The following is a 22,250-nucleotide window of genomic DNA, read 5'->3' as shown; positions in this document are numbered from 1 at the left end:
ACAGTGATCATTATTTAATACACGTATTTTAACACATTTTAAACCAATCGTCAATATCATTATTATTTTGACTCAGTGAAAGCACCTTGCTGGCTGTTACACATAGGCAAATTTAAACAAAAGGTCAACCAGCAGATGTCGTGACCGCTCAGAGCTGTGAACATACGTGAGTTGCCAAGTCGTGTTTTTCCCTACATTGATTAATGCTATTAAGAGGAAATGTCCTTAGGTTGTGGGGGATAAATAATATTGTTTGTGTTTTTGTTTGATTTGTAAGCGTGTCGCGTTTAATTGTTTAATATTTTAAAATGGTTTATAACTAGTATCATGTATTTTAAACCTATATTGACTTTACTTTAATCTGGCAACCCGTATTTCAGCACGAGACTCGCAGACTTGGCCATGAACATGGAAAGGGTTATCCCGCATTTAATAATTAAAAAGCAAAAACGATGCACGGAAAATAGTGAAAATGCAACGGTTCGTCTTCGGCGAAAATGAGTTGTCACTAGAGAAACATTTGAAAATGTATCACGCCAAATATGAGAAAGGCACAAAGAGGAGAAAGGAAAAAACAGGGAGATTAAACCAGAGAAACCCATGTTATCATTAAGCTACTACAGACACGGGGTTGCCAGATTTTCACCCATTCATTGGGATGTGATGGAAAGCGCTCGGGTGTGTTCAAGACATTTGGCCTGTTTCGTAAAAATCCACCGTTTATAAACAAAATGGAAATAATTTAATTTTAAAAATTAGATTGATTATTTTTATCGCATTTTTTTATTCTGGCATTCCGACCGTTAAATTGCTTGTTCCGAAGAAACCTGCTATATTATGTTTTGGTTAACCTATTAATTATTTCTGGGATTAAGTAATAAATCCAGTTATTATTTTTTGGCATGGTGCCCAATCCACTTATATGAATTTGTACTGTTTCAAAATAGGAATGCATTGTACACAGTATGCATTGTGGACTAATTTTGTGCAATAGATGGGATGGAAACCAGAAAACCAATCTGGCAACACTGCGTACAGTAAACAGTTGTGGTGCGCTCTGTCGCGGCACGGCCTTCAGTGCAGACGTCGCGCGTGCCGCATGTGCGCGCCCGTTAGTTTGGATACGTGTTTGGGTGCATAGGACACCAGCGAGACTTGAAGGAAAACACACCTGCTCTCTCTTTTCGAGGGCATGATGAGAGAGAGGGGAGGAGGACCATAGCGAGCATAACGATGAGCGAATGTGCAGCGTAGGGATTTTTAGTCAGGAAAAAAAACAGCAATGGAGAACCAAGCGGCCACGGAGCCGCGATGCTATGAGGACGTCCGCAAGAGCGGTTACCTGCGCAAGCCGAAATCCGCGCACCGGCGTTTCTTCGTGCTCCGCGCGCCTTCTGACCACGGCCCTGCCCGCCTCGAGTACTATGAGAGCGAAAAGAAATTCCGGAGCAAGTCGCCGGTGCCCAAGAAGGTTGTCGACCTGGATTCGTGCTTTAACATCAACAAGCGAGCCGACTCCAAAAACAAGCACATGATAGTGCTGCACACTCGCGGAGAGAGCTTCGCAGTGGCCGCGGACACGGAGGAGCTGCAGAACGAGTGGTATCAGGCCATGCTTGACCTGCAAAGCAGAAGTAAGCGAAAACTAAAGAAATTCACCCGTATGATCTCTGTACCATATTCGCCATCGTTACGCCCATCAGTTATCTTAATGCACACCTCTGCATAAGCATCATGTCAAATCCCTTTTCCCACACCCTGATCGTATTATGTTGGAAGTTGTGACTTAAAATGCACCGTTAATAAACGCACGGCAGCGAGGCGCAGCTGCACGCTCTGGGTTTCATTGGTGTCTAGAGTGTAGATTGTATTTTTGATATTTACCCATGTGCACTGTTTTGGTGCAGTCGGGAATCACTGTGCGTGCGCGCATGTGAATGCGTGTGTGAGAGGGTGTCGCATTGTGCAGCGGAGGCTACTGCAGCGCGCACGGTCGTCTGTTTTTGGTTTTCAGCACGTTTGGTGCGCGTAACCTACATTTCCGTGCCACAGCACCGCGTGTCGGGGAGGGCGTCCGCAGCAGCGACGTGTTTTCATTAGGAAACGGGGTTTCCTTCGCACGTCTCTCGTGTTTTGGCTGCCGTGGTCTTCCACCTCATCTTTGCATGATCACAGGGTTGAACGAGAGCAACGGATTCGGTGGACGTGATTAAGCGTTTCGCTCACCAGCAAAAGCCGTGTCCTTGTCCGCTGAATTGCGATTACAAAGCTGGTTTTATCTGCTTGTATGTAAACGCCGTTATAAAACTGCCGACTCGTAGCCTTCTCCGTACAAGCCAGTTTTATTTTCCCAGTGTATCAAATGTATCAACTGAATTGTAGTACAATCAAATTCATAACACAGTAAACATGAACCAGGGTTAACTGAAAATGTAATATTCTCTTTGATTTACACATTGTAAATATGCACTAGTGTGTATTGATTTTTTTTTAATTTATTCATTTCATATCAGACTTGTTTTCAATTATCAGACAAAAATATTCAGCATTTTGCAGTTCATTCATTAATTCAATAACCCTTTATCATCTTCAGGGTCACTGTAAAGCCATTTCTTAAAAAAAAAAAAAAAAAAAAAAAAAAAGGCAGGAATGCACCCCATTTGGGATGCTAGTCCATCACAGTACACCATGCACACACACACTCACAAACTCATTCACACCTACTGTAGGTGGCAATTTAGAGTAGCCAATCTGCCTACCAGCATCTTTTGTGAGGTGGGAGGAAAATGGAGAACCCAAAGGAAAATGACATGGTTGCATGGAGAACGTGCATAGAGACAAATCACAGAGAGAAACCTGAGCTCAGAATTTTCTTACACACTATATCATTATTGTAGACTTCATGATCAAAATGTATAGTATTTCCAAAATTCGGGTTTTATTTCAGTATGCTATTTGTATGCCATTATGTTGTTTCAGATGTTTTGTATCTGTTGTTACTTTAGGTAAGACCCCAGATGACTATGGCAGTGGAGGAGAATGTGGATTGCTATCACCTGGCCCTGCTTTTAAGGAAGTATGGCAGGTGAAGTTATGGCCCAAAGGCCTAGGGCAAGCAAGGAACCTGATTGGCATCTACAGACTCTGCCTTACTGATAATACGGTCAACTTTGTCAAGCTCAACTCAGATGCACCAGCTGTAGTGCTCCAACTGATGAATGTGCGCCGCTGTGGACATTCAGAGAACTTTTTCTTTATTGAAGTGGGCCGTTCAGCCATGACCGGACCTGGAGAGTTTTGGATGCAAGTGGAAGATTCTGTAGTTGCACAGAACATGCATGAGACTCTTCTAGAGGCAATGAAAGCCCTGAGTGAAGAATTCCGTCAACGGAGCAAAACCCAGGCAGTAGGGACTTCCTGTGGAGGTGGCACAGCCTCCAATCCTATAAGCGTGCCGTCACGACGCCACCATCCAAATTTACCACCTTCCCAGGTAGGCTTCTCTAGACGGGCTAGGACAGAGACCCCTGGTGTGCCACACAGCACCAACACATCTCCAACATCTCGGCAAGGATTCTCCAGGTCACGCACAGCCAGTATTGGTGCACGGACAGAGGATTGCAGTGGAAGAATGACTGCTCTCAGCACCAGTCCAAGCCTCAATGGCTCCTCTTGTTCCACCACCCCTACCCTACGGCCTAAACCCACTAGAGCACCTACTCCAGCCAAGATCACACTTAGTTTGGCACCATATACCCCCAAGAACCCAGCACCTTCCCCAGCACCTAGTCTCTCTTCTAGCTCTGGCCATGGATCAGAGTGTGGACTGAGTGGCGCTCCATTAGGTACAGTGCCTATCTGTACCTATGCTCGGATCCCACAGAGAGTGTCCATGTCAGGCTCTCCGAGTGACTATGGCTCCTCTGATGAGTATGGATCTAGCCCTGGTGAGCACTCACTTCTTGCTGCTGGTCTCTCTACTGCTTTAGTAGATGGTTCTACTGGCTGTGTATTAGTGGGGCACAGAGACACCTCTCACAAGAGAGTACATGGGCGCAGGATACTTCGACACTCCTCTAGCAGAGAGCACGAAGCTGAGCGTAGGTTACTTAGCAAGCGCACTTCTCTTCCACCTTCAACTGCTCAGGAGCACATAGTGCCTCATTGCAGGGAAGAAGATGATGAAGAAGATGAAGACTATGAAGTGATGTCTCGCAGCACCAGCAGAGAATCCTTTACCTCTCGTCGAGGCTCAGGATGCTCAGTAACTCCAAGTGGGCAGTTGGAAACCTCAGCAAATAAAGGTGTAAATACAAAGGAAGGTCTGGAGAACACATCAATTGACAGCGGCTACATGTCTATGCTACCAGGTGTTACAGCTCCTGCAAGTCTGTCTCTTTCAGTATCTGAAACAGAACCAAAGGGAGGGGATGAATACATGACTATGACCCCCAACAGCAGTGTTTCACCCCCACAGAACATCCGGCTTCCTGTCGCTGAGGGCTACATGATGATGTCCCCCCATAGCAGCTGTTCACCAGATCTACATGGCATGAGTGGGTGTTTGTGGGGTAGCAGGAGCAGCATGGAAAGTCGAACAGGTAGTGACTACATGAACATGTCACCCATTAGTGCCAGGTCAGCCTGCAGCACACCCCCTTCACACACAGAACAACATCCACTACAGCCCAAAACAGTGTACTCCTACTTTTCCCTCCCAAGGTCTTACAAACATACCACCCTCTCTACTCGCTTTGAGGATAATCTGGGAGATGCAAGGAGACCAGAGGCGATTTCTAGGGGTGAAAGTGTTTCTGGAAGGAGGACGGGACGTGGTGGTTATCCCAATAGAGCTGACTCTTCTTCTGGCCCCAGTGGAGGTGGAAACCTTTCCCTGTCCTCCTCCTCATTCTCTTCCAGTTCGGCAAGCACTGAGAGCTTGGAGGACAAACCTCTATCCCTGCCTTCAGGTGGAATTGGGAAGGCCACCAGGTCAAGCACAGGACACAGGGTAGGGGGTGTTCACCCCAAAGATTCAGCCCACCATTTTCACCAGCAGAGACGAGGAGCAGGTGTCCAGAAACAGGGTCATCCACAGCAACGAAAAGGCAGGCCCTTTAGTCTCTGTGTGGACATGTCCAAAGCCAACACCCTACCTAGAGTTAAAGAGACTATACAGCCATTGGTACCCCAAAGCTCTGGTGAATATGTTAGCATTGTTTATCAGGGTGAGCAGGCAATGTGCAAAAAAGGGGTAACAGGTGTAGATCAGGGGAGCACTGTGGTACAAGGGCATTCAAGAGCTTTATACCAACCATCTTCATGCCAAGTTGGTGGCACCAATCTGCCTCGCAGTTTCTCAGCACCCCTCACCACTACCATCTCTGTGTCCTCAGAGTATGTTAACATGGATTTGGGCCATTCTTCATCTCCTCTGTCCTGCACATCACTCTCTTCTTTTAATCCAAATCCAGCAATAGCTCCAAAAGCAAGAGAGAATGTTGCAAGGGCTCCTCAAGTGGCACAGGAAGCTGAAAAGGGACATAGAAAGAATGTTTTGTCCAACTTGCCTTCTGGAGACATGACAGGTACCCCTTTTGCAGACTACACAGAAATGGCATTTGGTTTGGCTAGAGTAGAAAGCCCTTTACATGGTCCTAAACCTGGGCAAACTGCTGAGCCCTCCTCTGTTGAGCAGGATCAAAGCATGAATTTCCACTCACCCAAAGCTTTCCCCAACTTAGACCAAGGTGCCAGACTAGTCAGAGCAGAATCATCAGCAAGACGGAGGCACCACTCAGACACCTTTAAGACACCTCCAGAACTCTCCCTTTCTCCTTCTTCCTCCTCCTCTATTTTTGGAGAAGCTCCACAGGCCACTATACCTCGATGCCATGGGCTAGAGAGTACACTTTGGGCTACTGGGCAGCCATCTGCTGCACAGTGCACAGGTCCTGGGCTGGCAGCTCTAACTACAGCCCAGGCTTCATCATTGTCACTGGAACAAGGTCTAAACTACATTGACCTTGACTTGGCTGGAAAGGACAATGCACAGATGAGCCTAGATGGACCTTCTGGGCCACACTTCACCGTTCTGGGAGAAGGGTTAACAATGGGATTAGGTGGAACAGCAGCTGGGGGCAGCAGCAACTCCAGCATCAACACGTATGCCAGCATTGACTTTTTCAAGTCAGAGGAACTAAGAGTTCACCAAAATACCAGGAAAGACAGCAAAGGTTTGTAATTGATTATAAATTTACACCGTGTCACAAAGTCATCCCAGTGGAATGATTTACAGTGATAAAAGTATTCCCATTTAGTGACCCAGATTGATGCATGAGTTGTGATTGCCCAAAGAAATAGCTTCATACTGATATTTTTTTATAGTTAATTTGTACACTGAGCAAATGTCATGTACTCTTGAAATATATGTTATTGTACAGTTATACACATCAGCTTTTATTTTTGTTAAAGTATACATTACGTACGAAACTTGTTATACATAATTACTTTAAAACATATTTTAAGTTCACCAATATGTAGTAAATAAATTCTAATTTTATATTATATGCTAATGAGCAACTTGTGTTATTGACATATATGCTTCAGTGAATAAAATCTTATTTATTTATGGAACTAGCAAACATAGGCCTTGATATTTTAATTATAGCATTGTTTACCACTCAAATATTAGCGCACCTTTCAGGCCTGTTTAGTACTGTTTAGACCCCATATATCTGCATACAGTATCTGCAGACATACTGTAGAAGTGTGAGGATTCCTATATAGTAGCACTAACCAAATTGTGTGTGTGTGTGTGTGTGTTAGAGAGAGACTCCGATAAGAGTGTTATACCTTATGAGGAACTGCTGGGTAAGAGTATGGGTGTGTGTCTTTAAGGGTTTCTTTAGTATAGTGTGTTATTTAACATAAATGTCTGTGATTAGAGATATTTAAGAAAGTGTAAATGTATTTGTGGGTTTCATACTCCTTGTGAGAAGGCATACACGGCCACAGTTGTGCAGACTATGAGTCTAGGCCAGATATTTTAGGTGCTGCTATGGGATTCCAGTGTGCAGCCATATAGCTGAATGCATATATTTAATGCACATAGTGATTGTGGATAATTATGGCCATTTAGGCTCACCCTTGCTGAAAATGGCCCTGATTATTGCTTAGTGTTTTTAGTCGCTCTCTCTCTCTCTCTCTCTCTCTCTCTCTCTCTCTCTCTCTCTCTCTCTCTCTCGCTCACTTAGAGTGGTATTACATATGCAGTATTTAGTCCACTTGAATAGAACCCATGGCATTTAGACAGGTGTGCACACAGCAATAACAGTTGTTTGGGCAGGCTATAAGAACCATTAAGCAATCGGTCCTGCTTCTCATCTGATTAGTTTCTTTTTTTTTTTTTTATTAGAACAGAATTTAATAAGTGTTTTATTTTGTTCTTAAACTACAACAATTTGCCAATAATTAAACTTTTTATTTAACAGTAATTTCACTTGAAATTAAAATAGAAATTATTAATAAAAATGAAGCTTATTATCAAAAAATGGCAACATCTTATGTCCTGAAGACCAATATGGAAACTTTAATGTTAGAGAGTTGTATATAACAGTCACAAAATGTTTACACATATTTGCCTGAAGTACATTAGAAATAGTCATATACTATCTAACACATCCACAGCTTCACAAAAAAAAGACTGTGGTCCCTGGAAGAAATTTCAGTATGTTGTGTTATCTGTAAAAAGCAGTAAAAGACAAAATAAATGTATAAATGTAATATCTGGTATTATGAGAAGTAGAAATGTATGGATTCAAATACAATACTAAGAGAACAAAATACAGATATTTTGTACAAGTTTTCATGGAAACGACGAGGAGGTAACCAGTCTGGATGCAGGAGAACAAGCAGGGGCATGAAGTCTAGAGAAGGAGAAAGCCTGTTGGGAGGCTGTCAGCGAGTGCAAAGTGTGAGGTGTCACTGTGAACGAGGCATCGCAGAAGTGCAATGTATCCCAGTGCTGAGGTGAGATGAGGTCAGGTGATGTGAGCTGAGAAGAGAAGAAGGAGAGCAAAGGTAGGCACGTGCATGAGTGGAATAGACCTAGTAATTACTGGGTCAAAAGGTGTCCCAATTTTGTGCTGGTCTTAAACGATTATCTTCCCAGATTACCCAATGATATAGGATATAATCTGGGAGGATAACCAAGTCATGGCTGCCCCATATTAAAATATTAAGCTTGTTCAATATTTAAGACTCAACATCCTGGTGTGTTTGCAATCTGAACCAGAAACACTGTTTGCCATGTTTGTTTTGATCTGAAATCACGATTGTTCATGAGTAATTCTGTGAGAAAACAGAAGACAAGAGTTGATGAGTGGGAGGCTGGCTCACTCCAGAGCTGTCTAGACAGCCAGCTTGCTCTGGGTCAGAGAAGCCATAATCAAGCCAGGCCGTTGGTGGTCCGAAAACACTGCTGTCCCTTATACAGGATCACTAATGAGTTTTATTTTGCATACCCTATGTGTGATGGATTAAGAGATAGATTTTTTAAAAAATGTCTTTTTAAAAAACATATTTGTAGAATTGTAGTGTATGAATCTCAGGGTATAATAGAACATGAGTTCTCAAACTATTTGCAGTCAGAGACTATGAAAAAATAACTTTAATTAAAAAAATAGCTACTCAATTCCCATCGATCATATGTGTTTAATTTATAGGTGATATTTTTACCCTTGCTTCTCTTTTGTAGATTCCATGATCTGGAATACCATATTTTCTTCTGGGTCACTTGTTCTCAGTTGTAGTCACTTTTTTGTGAATATTTAGCCACAATAGAAGGACATTTTTCTGGTCTATCTGCAAGCCAAGGACTAATACTGATAAAATGGAATGTTTCCTGTGGAACAGCAAACAGCTTGGCAATAACATTGGTACTCAAGGACCTTTTCTGGCTACAACCAATAAACCTCATAAAGATATACCTCATAAACATCATTGATATTGATGTATTAGTATCAATAAAAATAAATGGTTTAATGCGGAAGCGCTAATCTGTAATGTGCGGTAGGGAAATATTGTTCTAAATGTATTGAAAACTGTCCAAGCTAACATCAGCGGCCTACCGTTATTATGTTTCATGGCTTACCATAAGATGATTGCTTGGAACAGCTTGGAGTTAAATGTCACGCTCTGTTCGATGCAGATCGATTGATCCCAATGTAACATGTGGGAGGTTGTGGCAGGAGGCCCATGTGCAGTGATTTACATGTTCAATTATTAATTTACTACTGATTGTTACAAAGTGCTTACAATGGAGACTTCTATAAATGCTAAATTAACATTCAAAACTGCTAGCTGGCAACATTAAAAAGAGTACAAATGACCAAATCCACATTACTATGTAGATTTCAAGAATTTTTAGAGTAACATGTTAGTTTATGATACCCATGACTTCTTAGTGTTGCATTTCAGCACTGTTTAGGCTGGTAGAATATCCTAAATTCAGATTGTGTCAGACATATTCAAACTATGCTTTGTAACAATATCTATATTTTCTGTCTTTATCTTTGTGCCAGTAGTGTCAGGCTCAGTCCTGACAATGACCTTCAGTGCACAACATTCTGAGAATCGTTGCTCAGAATGTGAGCTCTGATGTGAAAGGAACTAGAATCTTACACACCTAAAAGGCTTGAGGTCTATTGTTGTGTTTTTTTTTTTTTTTTTTACCAAGGATGGCATACGGACATCTTGGCGGTTCTAGGATTTTTTTTGTAACAGGGGCCATTAAGGGGCCACATGTTACATTCAGGGGCCAAGTACACGGTACATTCAAGCACACAAAATAATTTATTCAGTACGGTGCAAATACATTTCGGCAGTCATTCCTTTTTCAAACGCTCGAGTGCTGCCAATTGTTCGGGGGTGGAATTGCATCTGTGATTGCAATCAGGGGCCAATCAGATTTCAGCAGGGGCCAGGGCCCCGCCTCTAGAACCGCCCCTGTGTTTAATTACGTAATATCGCGTCCACATACGAAGGAATCCTAACAAGCCCACCTCCTCCTGAAGTGATTTGTGTTGTCCTTTAAAGATAAATAGAATTTAAATAGAATCACTGCACCGTGGTGTAGGCATTCCGTCACTGTGTGAGAGCATAGGCCAAAGGTTTGGCGTCACTTTCCAGTGCCATTCAGCTAGTTTATTGTGTGTTAGCAAATGCCAGCTGACAAAGTCTGATCAAGACTTGTTTTTGGGTGCTGGCAAAACCTCCCAGGCATTGCTTTAGACTCAGCAACCAAGGAAACTTGGTCACTGAGCTATACCAAGAGCTCTTTTGATGGACATGAGCTTCCATATTGCATATTCTCAATTTCAGAAGCAATAATTTGTCCTGTCTTCGTTTAGATCTTATCTCCGTGCTTGTATCAAACACACCCCTTATTCACACATTTATCATCATCGCACACATTTATCTGTATTTAAATTCTGTTTCTTCCTTTTTCTGCCGCACTCTCTTTTTCTTTCTCTGTCTCTCACTTTGTTATTGGAATTGCAAATAGTGAGTCAGGAGCACTTAAACTAAACAAGTAAAGATGGAGAAATGGAAAAGACCGACAAGGAGACAGAGAGATGTGAAAAGCCACTAGAAAACTGAAGTTGATTCATCCTTTCTTTTGTGATCACTTCCTGTCATGTAGGTAGAGAGAGAGCAAGAGCTTCAGGAGCAGGAAAGAGGGGGAGGCATGAAGAGGGATGTTTTTCAACTTATCTCAATGGAGCTTAGTCAGATTAGATGTTGTGCCTGTAAGTGTGTGTGTGTGTGTGTGTGTGTGTGTGTGTGTCTCAATGAAGAATGTTTGCTGTTTATGGATGTAATGTTCCAAGACGTGAGTTTTGTTGTGAAAATCCATAGAGGCAGATTTACCTTTACTACTCCAAACAGAATTATTCTCCTAGCATGCCCCAAAGTGATACGTATTAGTAACATATTCATAATATATATTTATTATTATTAGCCACTGATAAAGAAAATGTATTTGGTAGAATTCATCAGTGCTGCAGTATAAGTATTTGTAATATGTCCGGCTTGCGTGAATTTGTTTCGCGTTTCCGACTGTGACCTCATCTGGTCACTGGTGTGTTGCCAAACATGTCTGTTTGTGTGTAGACTTGTCCAATTACACACAGCAATATATTATACTGAAAAAGAAAATAAGACGGAGTGACAGAGAGTGAGAAGAAAATGGAGAGAGACAAACTGAGAAAGAGAGAGAGAAGGGAAACAAACAATGATAGAGAGACAGAAAGCGAGAGAGAGAAAGCGAGAGAGAGAGAGTAGAGAAAATCGCTGAGTGCCAGACAGGCCTGTCGAGGTCCTAGGGGAGCTGTTCAATAAACGCCTATGTGTGTGTAGAGGCGACCAGACTGAGGAAGACACAAGCGAAAGACAGAGAAAGTGAGAGGATAGATAGCACCAAGGGAAGTTAATGAACTCCTCAAACACTGAACCGTCACTTCTCCCCCTGTTTGTTGACATTATTACGAATCATGTCATAGCTGTCTATTGTTATTACCCAGGTGTGTGTGTGTGTGTGTGTGCGTGAGCTGTGTGTAGGTGTGGAAGCGTGGGTCGTTTTTGTGAAAACCGAGGTGAATATGCATGATTACTTTTGTGTCTGTGTGTCTGCTCTAGTGCAATGTCTAGTCTCTGACGTGTATCTGATGCTGGACATGCAGCACATCGCCAAAAACATACTTCTATTTGAGAAAGACACTGAATTACACAACAAACTTTTGCTTTAGGGCTCTGAAGTAACGCAACAGTCTCTGTGTTGACCATGAGATAAAGTAAGAATAAACTGCATTGCTTTCCAAGTGGTGTGGATGGAAAGGAGTATTTTTATTTCTCCATCCTGGTCACAGAGCTACACTAGACATTCATACTATGTGCCTCATGATGGCTATCTGGCAGCTTTTTAAGAAAATCTGATGGAGCCATGTGCCTTTGTACACGAAAACACACTTTCCTAACTCAGTGTTAATGGATAATATTGACCATGACGTTAGCATTATTTTCATTATTATGCCAATCATCATTAACATCTTAAATCTGATTGGTCAGAAGGTGATTAAAATTTCTATAAGTTCCTATTAATTTATATGGACTTGTAAGGTTATGGACTTGTATAATGGACAGTTCATATGAACTATGCAACTATACATTGAATAGGTAGTTAAATATTAGGGATGTAAGTGGATCTCTGTCTGGTCTAAATGGATAAAAATACAGATGAATAAGAGGGGCACTGTTCTTTTCTCTCCGTTTTCTTTCCAGGTTCAAAAGGAATCTGGTTCAGACTAAATGTGTATAATTTATTAATATACAATTTCTTAAAAACTTTAAATCCTAATGCAGATACAGACCATGTCGTTGTATTACACCCTGACTACATAATACGCACCGCTGCACCAAGCCGCAGGAGCAGCATGAGGATGTTGTGGATTTGTTTAGGTGATGGATGCAGGTTAACTGGCAGCTGTTGTTGTTTTCTGCGCTAGCTGCCTGATGCAATAATTCTTATTCTGTTTTTTCTTTCTTTCTCTTTCTCAGAGTGCTGATCGTCCTGCTTGCTGAAGAGGAACAGTGTGTGTGTGTGTGTGTGTGTGCGCGCGTGTGTGCATGTGTGTGTGACAGAGAGCGAATGTGTGGGTGTGTTGTTTGCATCTCAGTGTGTGCGAGTCCTGAAGGTGTGGACGCTCACCCTGTAAGATTTTGTTTCCATCGGTTACAATCGGAACAAAATTTGCCAAAAGACTATTGGTCATACCCAACCATGAACGATAAGATGGACACGTCCTTCATCCAATCGGGAAGGATTAAAGCGACTCTGACTGCCAACCAGGAGCCAATGCTATTCCTTCTTTTTTTTTCCCTTCATTATGAAATTTTAAAAATAATTGTAATACAGATGCTACGTAGTCTAACGATAGATGAGAAACATATATAGTCTACTCTACATACTACTACTGAAAGAAGTATATAAGACCTTTTTTAAAAAAAAAAAAAAAAAGTGCCTCATTTTTGATTGTAGCCATTTTTTCACAGGTCCTAATGTTCTCTGTGAGAGGAAAGAGCTTTCTGTTTATCGTCTGTCAGTCTGTGTTTCCTTTTCCTGAAATAGAGAGAGAGAGAGAGAGAGAGTGTATAGAAAAAAAGAAATAGAGGAGAGACAGATCAAACGAGCAAGAGAGTGAGATATAGTTCCGATATAGTTTGTATTATCTGATTGCCTTACTGTGTTTGTCAGGTGTGTGTGTATTTGTGTGTGTGTGTGCACGTTTGCATCATCTATGCTGTGCCATGCTGTGCCTCTATACTCAACCCAACAATGGTGAACCATACATGAACACACACTGACGTTAACACATATTCCACACACACACACACACACACACACACACACACAACCAAGAACCAAGACCTCAAGCTGTCACAAACTGCAGTATTATTCATAAGCACTGGTGAACACACATACCTTTATTCTCAATAGTTGCTCTTCTGCTCCTCTGAGCATGGAGGCATCAGCTGACCAGCTCAGATACCCTGAGTGACTGAAAAAGAGATTTGTGTGTGTGTGTATGTATATGTGTGTGTGTGTGTGTGTGTGTGCAATTGCAGTCTCCATTTATATTTATTCATAGTTTTATAGCCAGGGTAATTACGTTATATTAAACCGCGACAGCTTAGATTTTATCGCTTTTACACCTCACATGCAGATACACTTGCGAGCATCTACATGCAGTTCTCAAATGACACATTCAAGTGCCTCCTCAATTCAGTAACCGTTGAAGGAATAACTCCACTCTGAAACACAATTCAGTACATTTGTAATTAATGAGAAATCCAACATGGCATTCGTGGAGATGTTGCTGCGAATATCGGACTCAGAGTCCTAGGATGCAATGCAGCTAAATAAGACAAGTCCTCCCTCCACTACAGGGCGGTCTTGTGAAACGATGATCATTATGGTTTTGATGGTCATTTTAAAGCCCACTGCACCACTAGACGAATACCATTGTGGGGAAACCTAACCCAAATGGACTAATATGACAATTAAAAAAGCTCAAAACAAACATCGGCTTATTATATTATTACAAAATAAATATGGAACGCCATTGAAGATCATATATTTATTATAAAGAATAATATGCAAGTCATTCAGGGTGGAGTTTACCTTTAAGATAACACCAGTCTGACAAACACAAGCTACAGTAGAGAGAATTATACAAAAAAAAAAAAAAACTCACATCAGCTACAAACAGACGTCCGAATACAGCATTTTGTACACTCAACAGTATGCAACAGCAGGACTGTGGTCTTACACGTATTCTCCCATACACTATTTTATACACAACTATTTTTACGCACTCTGATCCACTGCACATTTCTGTTCTTTCGGCTACGCTAAACGTGTTGTAATGTTAATTCTAAAACGCGAGGGTGAGGGTTTCCGCCAGAGGGTGTGAGGGCTTTAAATGTGAACAGGGTCTTTTTATGATATAGAGATAGCGGTGCCTCTCTAAAACACCACTAGCTCCACTTTTCCTGGAAAATCTTTTCTATCATTGTCACAAAATTTTCTTAACGATTCTTTTTTTTTCTTTTTCTTTTAGATTTTAGATATTTAGACAAGGGAAGCTCGTCTTTCGACCTACTAAATTTCGACTGCCTTTAGACTTTTCTAATCTGTTTCAGTTTGATGAAATCCTAGCTGTGATATCAGTGCCAAGATTCTATGTAGTATTCCTGCATCAAACAAGCCAAACATCTCTGCTTTAATGTTTTTTATAGAATTTCTGGCAGTACATGATAAATTTAATCCAAGTGGGAAAAAAAACCTTGCATCATTCATAAAGAGTTAGACGAGGTTCTACGCAAGTCACTGGAAGGTTGTGAGTTTGGATCCCATAAATGACCCTTACAGAAAAATCACATGAAGTTCAAGAGATTGATCAAATAAATCACTTTTATTTATTTTGACATGCGATTTGTGATTTTTCACTTAAACTTCATTTTTTTCATATGATTCATTTATTCTCAAGAATTTTGAGAAATGGTTTAAATTTTCAGACACCATTTTCTCCCATGTATAATTATTTGTTATTTGTATTTGATCACATATTGTTCACATGCTTATCTGAGTTTGTGTGATTTTTCTGTAAGGGGCCCGAGTGAACTCTTTAATTCAAAAAAAAAAAAAAAAGAAAAAAAAAAAACCTCAATTCTTGGATTATATGAAATAGTTTGCCAAATAAATATATGTACTGTAATTAGTCTGATACAAGGTTACGTTGATTACAAATGCCAAATATAAATGACATTTAAATGGTTACACATTTTTTACAAGAAAGACCCTCTGTGTCGTGCAGTTTACTTAACATCTCTGAAATGTAAAGTACCTTCTTCCTTCTACCGCAGATTAGCAACTGGGCCAGGTGGTGCTGCTACATGTACACATGGGGTCATGTCTTAAAGACCTCCTTTGACCCGTTTAAGAGTTTTTTCCCCTATACATAAGCCTGCTTAAATCCATCACAAGATCTGGCTGGTGAAACAAACAGAGCATCTCAACGAGTGTGTATGTGATGTTGTGTGTGGTTGTGTGAGACCATGTCTGTCTTTCTTGTTCTCTTAGCTCCTGCGCTGATGTGTGCGTGACCACTGTCTGATTTGTTTAATCTCTCTTTTATTGCCTTATTGTCTGTATTAGCTCTTACACAAACCATGGCAGCTGTATTAAAAAAAAAAAAAGAAAAAGAAAAGAAAAAAAAAAAGCTTTGCATCCTAGAACAGTTGGAATTCAGTTCTGTATTTTAGAACATTTTTCCAAATTCTGGCCAAGTCTGCACTCTAGAACATCTGAGATTTTGTTTGGATCTGAAGATCCTTTAGTCTGGTTGTATGTAGACATTTGTGTGTCTCTGGCCTTTGGTCTGTGAAGCAAAAAACCTGGATGAGTGTGATGTAGAAATATGGCCAAGGCTGATGTATACTCCAGAAAAAAAGGACTTAATAATAATAATAATAATAATAATAATAATAATAATAATAATAATAATAATAATAATAATAAAGAAGTCTAAAAGTAAAAGAACGAAAGCCATGGCTTTCTCAAAGCACCTGCCATTTGTTGGGAATAAAGGGTTTGATATGTACAATCAGGGTTCTGTTTATTGAGATTAATCCTATTCATGTATATCTGGTACTAAAGAAGAATCCAATGACAATGATGTATAAAGAAGACTAAAGAAAGTATCAGTCGGGGCTTGGGGTGTGTACTTGTATGTATAAGGGGAATCAGTCAGGATTGGGGTGGGTATGGGGATTATATGGCACGGCTATGATAGAAATTTCTGTTCAGTTCAGAAATTCCTTCATGATTATTGCCTGTGATGTAAACAATGTCTTTTTGTTTTATGAAAAAAAAAAGGAAAAGAAAACTGGAAATGTGTCATGGGTCTTTTTTCCCCCCTAAGTTTTGCTGTGGCTTTTTATTGTAACAGCTTTTAACAAAGGTTTGTTTTTTATACCGTGTGGTGACTTTTTAACTGGTCCAAATATGGAAAAAAAAAATTTTTTTCTATTATTAAAAAAAATGATAGATTTTGGTGAAGCATTGCATTAACAATTATGTCAGTGGTAGTTTCTCCCAATGATAGTGAGAAAATGTGAGAGTGTGTGTGTGTGTGTGTGTGTGTGTCTAGACAGAAACTCCCTTCCAGACTGATGTCTAGAGATAAGTCACCTGCCAGGCTACATGAAAGTGTGTTTTTCTGTGTGTGCATCCCATACGCTAGTCCTTAAACAGAACACACACACACACACACTTCAGAGTCTCTCCTTACCTGACATTGGCTCCTGAGGACACCTTGTGGTTTGGCTAGCAACAAACAGCCAAACCCTAATTGCTATTTTCAGTGGTGAAGAAAACAAGCAGGTTTTCCTGCACAGCACAGCACACTAATGAGTGTGGATGACATGCATGGAATGCAACTTCCACCAAATAACCTCAGTGACACAGATCTGACATTCCAAAAATATGGTGGCCCAAAACTGCATAGGTGGTGAGTGGAGAAAAGCCACAGCCAGGCATGTCAGGCTGCATTGTCTGTTTTCAGTCAAATCACAATTAAATTTCATTAAATATATAAACAATATATTTCATATTATATATAAATAATATAACAATAATAATAATTTTAAAAAATGCTAAATGATACCACATGATGCCAACCACATTTCTCCAATGCAGTGTGGCTATAGACAGTGTTAGGGTTCCATCTGGTGTACAAAACGAGTACCTGCTTTTAGACAACCACATCATTAATACATGAGAAATCCATTCATACTAAAACAGACATGCTAACATTGCTAACAAGACATTTTTAGCAGACAGACAGAAAAAAATACAACAATAAGAAACCTTTACCAGAGAAATGTCCTTATATCCTTACCGTAACCAAATATAAGTGGACGAGACCAGCTTTTGTAGCAAAAGTAAGAAAACAGCAAATGAAAATTTACAATTTGTCGATTTTACTTTTCCCCTCAGCTTCACTCACAGGGCTCGTGAATTCACAGGTCAAAGTTCACGCTGATAAAATTGTTGACTTTTTAAACTGTCGTATAACTAAAGCTTAACTTAAACAACATCAACAACAACAAAAGAAAATTGTAGATTTTGGTTTTCTCCGTATCACCATAACAACGATTAAAACGATGCTAACAGGCTAACAATGTTAAAGTGCAGGTTAAACTGTCTTTGATTAAAAACTGATGTAGACCTCAATTATGAATTACTGCAGACATTTGCAACTATTTTTGGCCGGTGTAAAAAAAATAATTTCCAGAAAAACAATGGTATGTATAGTACAAGCTTGAGATGTTTATGTCTTTTTTCATTCAACGACACATTAGAATATTCAGCCTAAATTATTTCATCCATCTATCCATTTTATACAGCTCATCCAGTTCCTACAGATACTTTTATTTTTCAGTTTTATTTTTATTTATATATAAAAATATAATTATCATATATATATATATACCACATCATCTTATTTCTAAACATTTTTAAAAGAAACTAATAATAAAAAATACTGGCATCTATCTATCTATCTATCTATCTATCTATCTGTCTGTCTGTCTGTCTGTCTGTCTGTCTGTCTGTCTGTCTGTCTATTAGCATGTAATGCGATGTAACATTCGATAAATAAACGGTGTTTTTCCCGGAACAGGAACGCGTGGCTTGTCAAAGTGAAAGTATCTTGTATATCATTTAGTCTAAACAAACGACTTTGAACGATTGTTTAGCTTGCGAAAAGGACCACTACGCTATGGTAAGCTAACCTTTTTACTTTACTTTAGTCGAATATAATCGGATTTGAATGACTTTCTTGACGTCTTTTTCTCATGCTATTATTTCTTTCTGGTCTCTTTTACAGACAAAGAAAAAAGGTACGACTGTCATTTTTTTGCACTGAAACGCAGTAAAGAGATAAAATGTATGTCGATCTGGATTTGACAAATCATAAATGCCAATATTAGAATGAGACTTTCTTCCTAAACCAATATTCTAAATCACTGTCAAATTTTGGCTACTACTGATCATGTTCTTTACCATATTTCCTCAACACTTCCTGAAATTGTTCACCACACTACAGGTACACTCAGCTTAACTATTCCAGCTTAAAGCTGTAAGCACAAACGCACCATGTTGCTGTACTTAACTATAACATGGTGATTGAGAACAAAAGCTCCTTCTCTTTTTTTGTAAGGCTAATAATGAAACCATATGGTTTTCACTTATGTTTTAGAGTTTTTCCATTTTCCTCCATATAAGTGCCATTTTAACTAAAATACATTTTAGAACCAGAGTCAAAGAACAGAGTACAAATATACACATACATTCAGTATGTGTTGCTTTATTTAATCTATTGTTTTGTGCTTCTTTAAAACAGTTAAATACTATGAAGTCATTCCTCCAAAGGTACAAGCACCTTGTGAACAGTTCACAAAAAAACTTAAGAAAATAAGAAAATCTATGAAGATGTCTACAGAGGAGGAGTGTAAAGCAGTTCTATATTATGTCCCCATTGTTTCACGAGCTGGAACTGATATCGAGGCTGCACTGCAAAAACTTAACAGCTTTGGAGGTTTGTCATAATCATTTTTGATGATGTGTCTAAATTATGATATACATTATATATATATATATATATATATATATATATATATATAATCTATATAAAAGAGGAGAAAGTCTTTACTCATTTCTTTAAAAAAATGTTTACAGACAAATACATCGCACTAGTGGTGCTCCATCACACATTTGATCGAGAGCACATTACACCAGACAGCAGCAGAACTGTGACCAGAGAAAAAACTTTCACCGTTGACTGTCTGTTCAGTGACGACGAGGGACTGTTCTCGTGCCGCAAGAATGACGGAGCAATAAAAAAGGTTGCAGAGTGGCTTAGGTTTGTGGTATGTATCCGGAAGTACAGTGGGTTTTCTGTCTGTTTGCCCTGCGTTAATGTAAAGATATTTGAATCTAAGAAACAACAGCAGAATAGTTTAAAAATATTTTATTATGATTTTATTATGCTAAAATGTTCATATATCCATTAAAATGGTGTTTTTTGATCCAATCAAGAAGACTTGTACTTCAATAGTTTATTACTGAGTTTTATATAAATAGAATACTCTGTGGACAGTAAGAGACTGTTTATTGTTCAGTGAGCTTATCAATAATCCTTATAGAGCCCCTTAAGTGCAGGATGCATTACTGTATATGCCTCATATTAACATGCATCATATTCTACTCCACAGAAATACGAAAAACAGGAGCCTAAGAAAGTAAGTCATACAACCTTAAAAAAAAAAATAATAATAATAATATAATGTTGCTGTCATATCAGTACATCCTTGCCTAACCCCAAACCCAAATATGCCTCACCTAACATATTCAGCACATTCTTAATTATTTCAGTTAATTAATTTGCATATTTACAAGTTAGGTACGTAAATAATAACTCTCTAATGCAAAACAAAGTAGTTACTTTATATATGTTTATTAATGCAACAGTAGCTATTTTATTCAACTTGTCTAGTATCTCACCAAGTTGCTCAAGAATATAACTATTATAAGGTGCAAGCCAGTATCCAAATTAATTAGTAAGTGTGACTCTACAAACCCCACAGATTCTTGGCAATAGTGTTAGTGGGAGGACTAACAATAGTGTGGACATGACATTGACATATTGAGACAAAATAAGAGAGCCTCATGTACCACCAACAATCCACATGTATTGATCTTGTACTGCTGTAAAATGACAGCTTTTTAACAGAAGAATTTTCTATCACAGAAGTTTCCTATACATTATTGATTCTGTAGTAACACTTAATGGACAAATGCGTCTATGCCTGCTGATTAAAGCATAAAAAACAAGCTGTTATTTAACAAAGAAAAACATTTATTTATTTTTATGCCGATATTTATTGTGTATTAGTTTTCTTCAGTAGAATGTCGCCAGGGCCTTGTACTAAAAAAGAGGTGAGGAGCAATTGCTAGATTATTTTAAAGATGTTTTTTCTGTGTTTCTTGTTTTTTTGTAGAAAAAAAAAGAAAGAAAAACGAAGCAATAACAACCGGACAAAAGAAAAACGAGCTAAAGGAAGGGTGGCTCTTACAATAGAATAGTACATATTGAATTACTTAAATAACAGGGCTTTATGGGTGCTTATACTTTTCCTAAAACTGACTGCTCAAAAGATTTATTTGGCTTTTCATAAACAAATGGTTATGCTACACCAGAAAAAAACAGTATTGAATAAGTACTAATACATGTGTATTAAATGCTAATAGAATAAACTGTTTCATTTCTGATTAACAAAATGAATAAAAGCTGAAATGAAAAGAAATCTTTGCTTAAATTTTTTTATATTTCAGTAAAAGGTTTGCTATTTCCCTCAGATTGCACATTGTAGAGATTCATTAGCATGGTGTCTAAATATTTTTTTTTAAACAGATATATGTGTCCATGCAGCACAGGTCACAGGTCACAGGTCACATAATGGACAAAGCTGCAACTAGTAGATGAAGTTACCGACTTGGTACAAACTCTATTCTGTATTATCTCTACTTATAGTATATATTAAAAATTCTCTTCCATATATTTATCACTAACTGCATACATTCTTTATATTTTATATCTACTATAGTTTTTCTGTTACTCTTATTAACTCAATAATTATGCATTTTGTTTAGTCGCACTTCTGCAATGATAACAGGAAAGTGACTTGCCCTCGTCTTTTATGACCAGTTGTTGATACGGAGCCGCACTTTGCTTAGGTAAACTTGACCTGTCAGTCTTTAGACATTTGTACCTGCCCTCACCCATCAAACCTAGAAGGCGTGATCCCTCTGGGAGCAGTAAGCATTTGGTAATAAAGAATTTGCACAGGTTTTTTTCTTTCAGTGTACTAAAATACCAATCCATTTGAACAAAATATCATTTCATGGAATTTTAAACAGCTTATTGACAATATAATGCCTGTTAAAAATACAACAGAATTTATGTGTTTATGTATTTGATCAACTTGGGATAAAAAGTGTAATAATTTGGTATTTTGTTTTAAGCAAATTGTTATATGTCTTAATAACAGGAAGCAACTTTTTCTTTTTAACTAGTAGGGCATGACGTTAATGTTCCTTTCTTTTCCACACAAAACTGTATGTAATCACGTTTGACCCTTGGTTCACTTTGGTTCATGTATAAACAATGATCCTTACTCTGTATTTCTGGTCAGACCTGCTGTCAGATCAGCTCATGGTGTGACTGGGTGTGGAATAACAAAGTGAAAGCACTGCAGTGTTCCTGGTTGCCTTTGTGTTCACAACAGATTTGGGGGGAAAAACTGAAATCCTACAGTCACTGCACTGTTAGAGCAGAATACTGACTTTACTTAGTTCATCCAAAATGGGGCAGAATTTGCACATCTATGAGGAAGTGCATCTACCATAGAAGAAAAACATTTACCTGAAAGGGGGGGGGTGTTCCCTTTTTTTTTGTTCGAAAAATGGACCTTTTTGCAGTTTTTCTCCTCCTTTTGTATTTCATTATGAGGTTCAAATACTTCATTTTGGTGACCTTTTATGCACTAATTTGTGCTGGATTAGC

The 22,250-nt window shown here is 39.1% G+C and overlaps 1 protein-coding gene across 1 annotated transcript; it reads left to right on the top strand.

Moving 5' to 3' along the window:
* The first annotated feature begins 1,102 nt into the window (after positions 1 to 1,102).
* Positions 1,103 to 12,888, top strand: si:ch211-284e13.4 (insulin receptor substrate 1-B). Its single transcript, XM_060863375.1, has 3 exons — positions 1,103 to 1,634; positions 3,006 to 6,236; positions 12,619 to 12,888. The coding sequence occupies exons 1-3, from the start codon at positions 1,283 to 1,285 to the stop codon at positions 12,624 to 12,626; spliced, it is 3,591 nt and encodes a 1,196-aa protein (XP_060719358.1). The 5' UTR covers positions 1,103 to 1,282; the 3' UTR covers positions 12,627 to 12,888.
* The last annotated feature ends 9,362 nt before the right edge of the window (positions 12,889 to 22,250 follow it).

Source organism: Tachysurus vachellii, chromosome 26 (genome assembly GCF_030014155.1).
Source record: "Tachysurus vachellii isolate PV-2020 chromosome 26, HZAU_Pvac_v1, whole genome shotgun sequence".
Taxonomy (NCBI): domain Eukaryota; kingdom Metazoa; phylum Chordata; class Actinopteri; order Siluriformes; family Bagridae; genus Tachysurus; species Tachysurus vachellii.
The sequence above is the reverse complement of the archived record's forward strand: the minus strand, read 5'-3'. Positions and strand labels throughout refer to the sequence as shown.

Bases quoted from the DNA above. Each gene is read 5' to 3' on its own strand.
- si:ch211-284e13.4 (XM_060863375.1), top strand. From the start codon at position 1,283: ATGGAGAACCAAGCGGCCACGGAGCCGCGATGCTATGAGGACGTCCGC. The intron at 1,635-3,005 runs GTAAGCGAAAAC...TTGTTACTTTAG, and splicing joins GCTTGACCTGCAAAGCAGAA to GTAAGACCCCAGATGACTAT.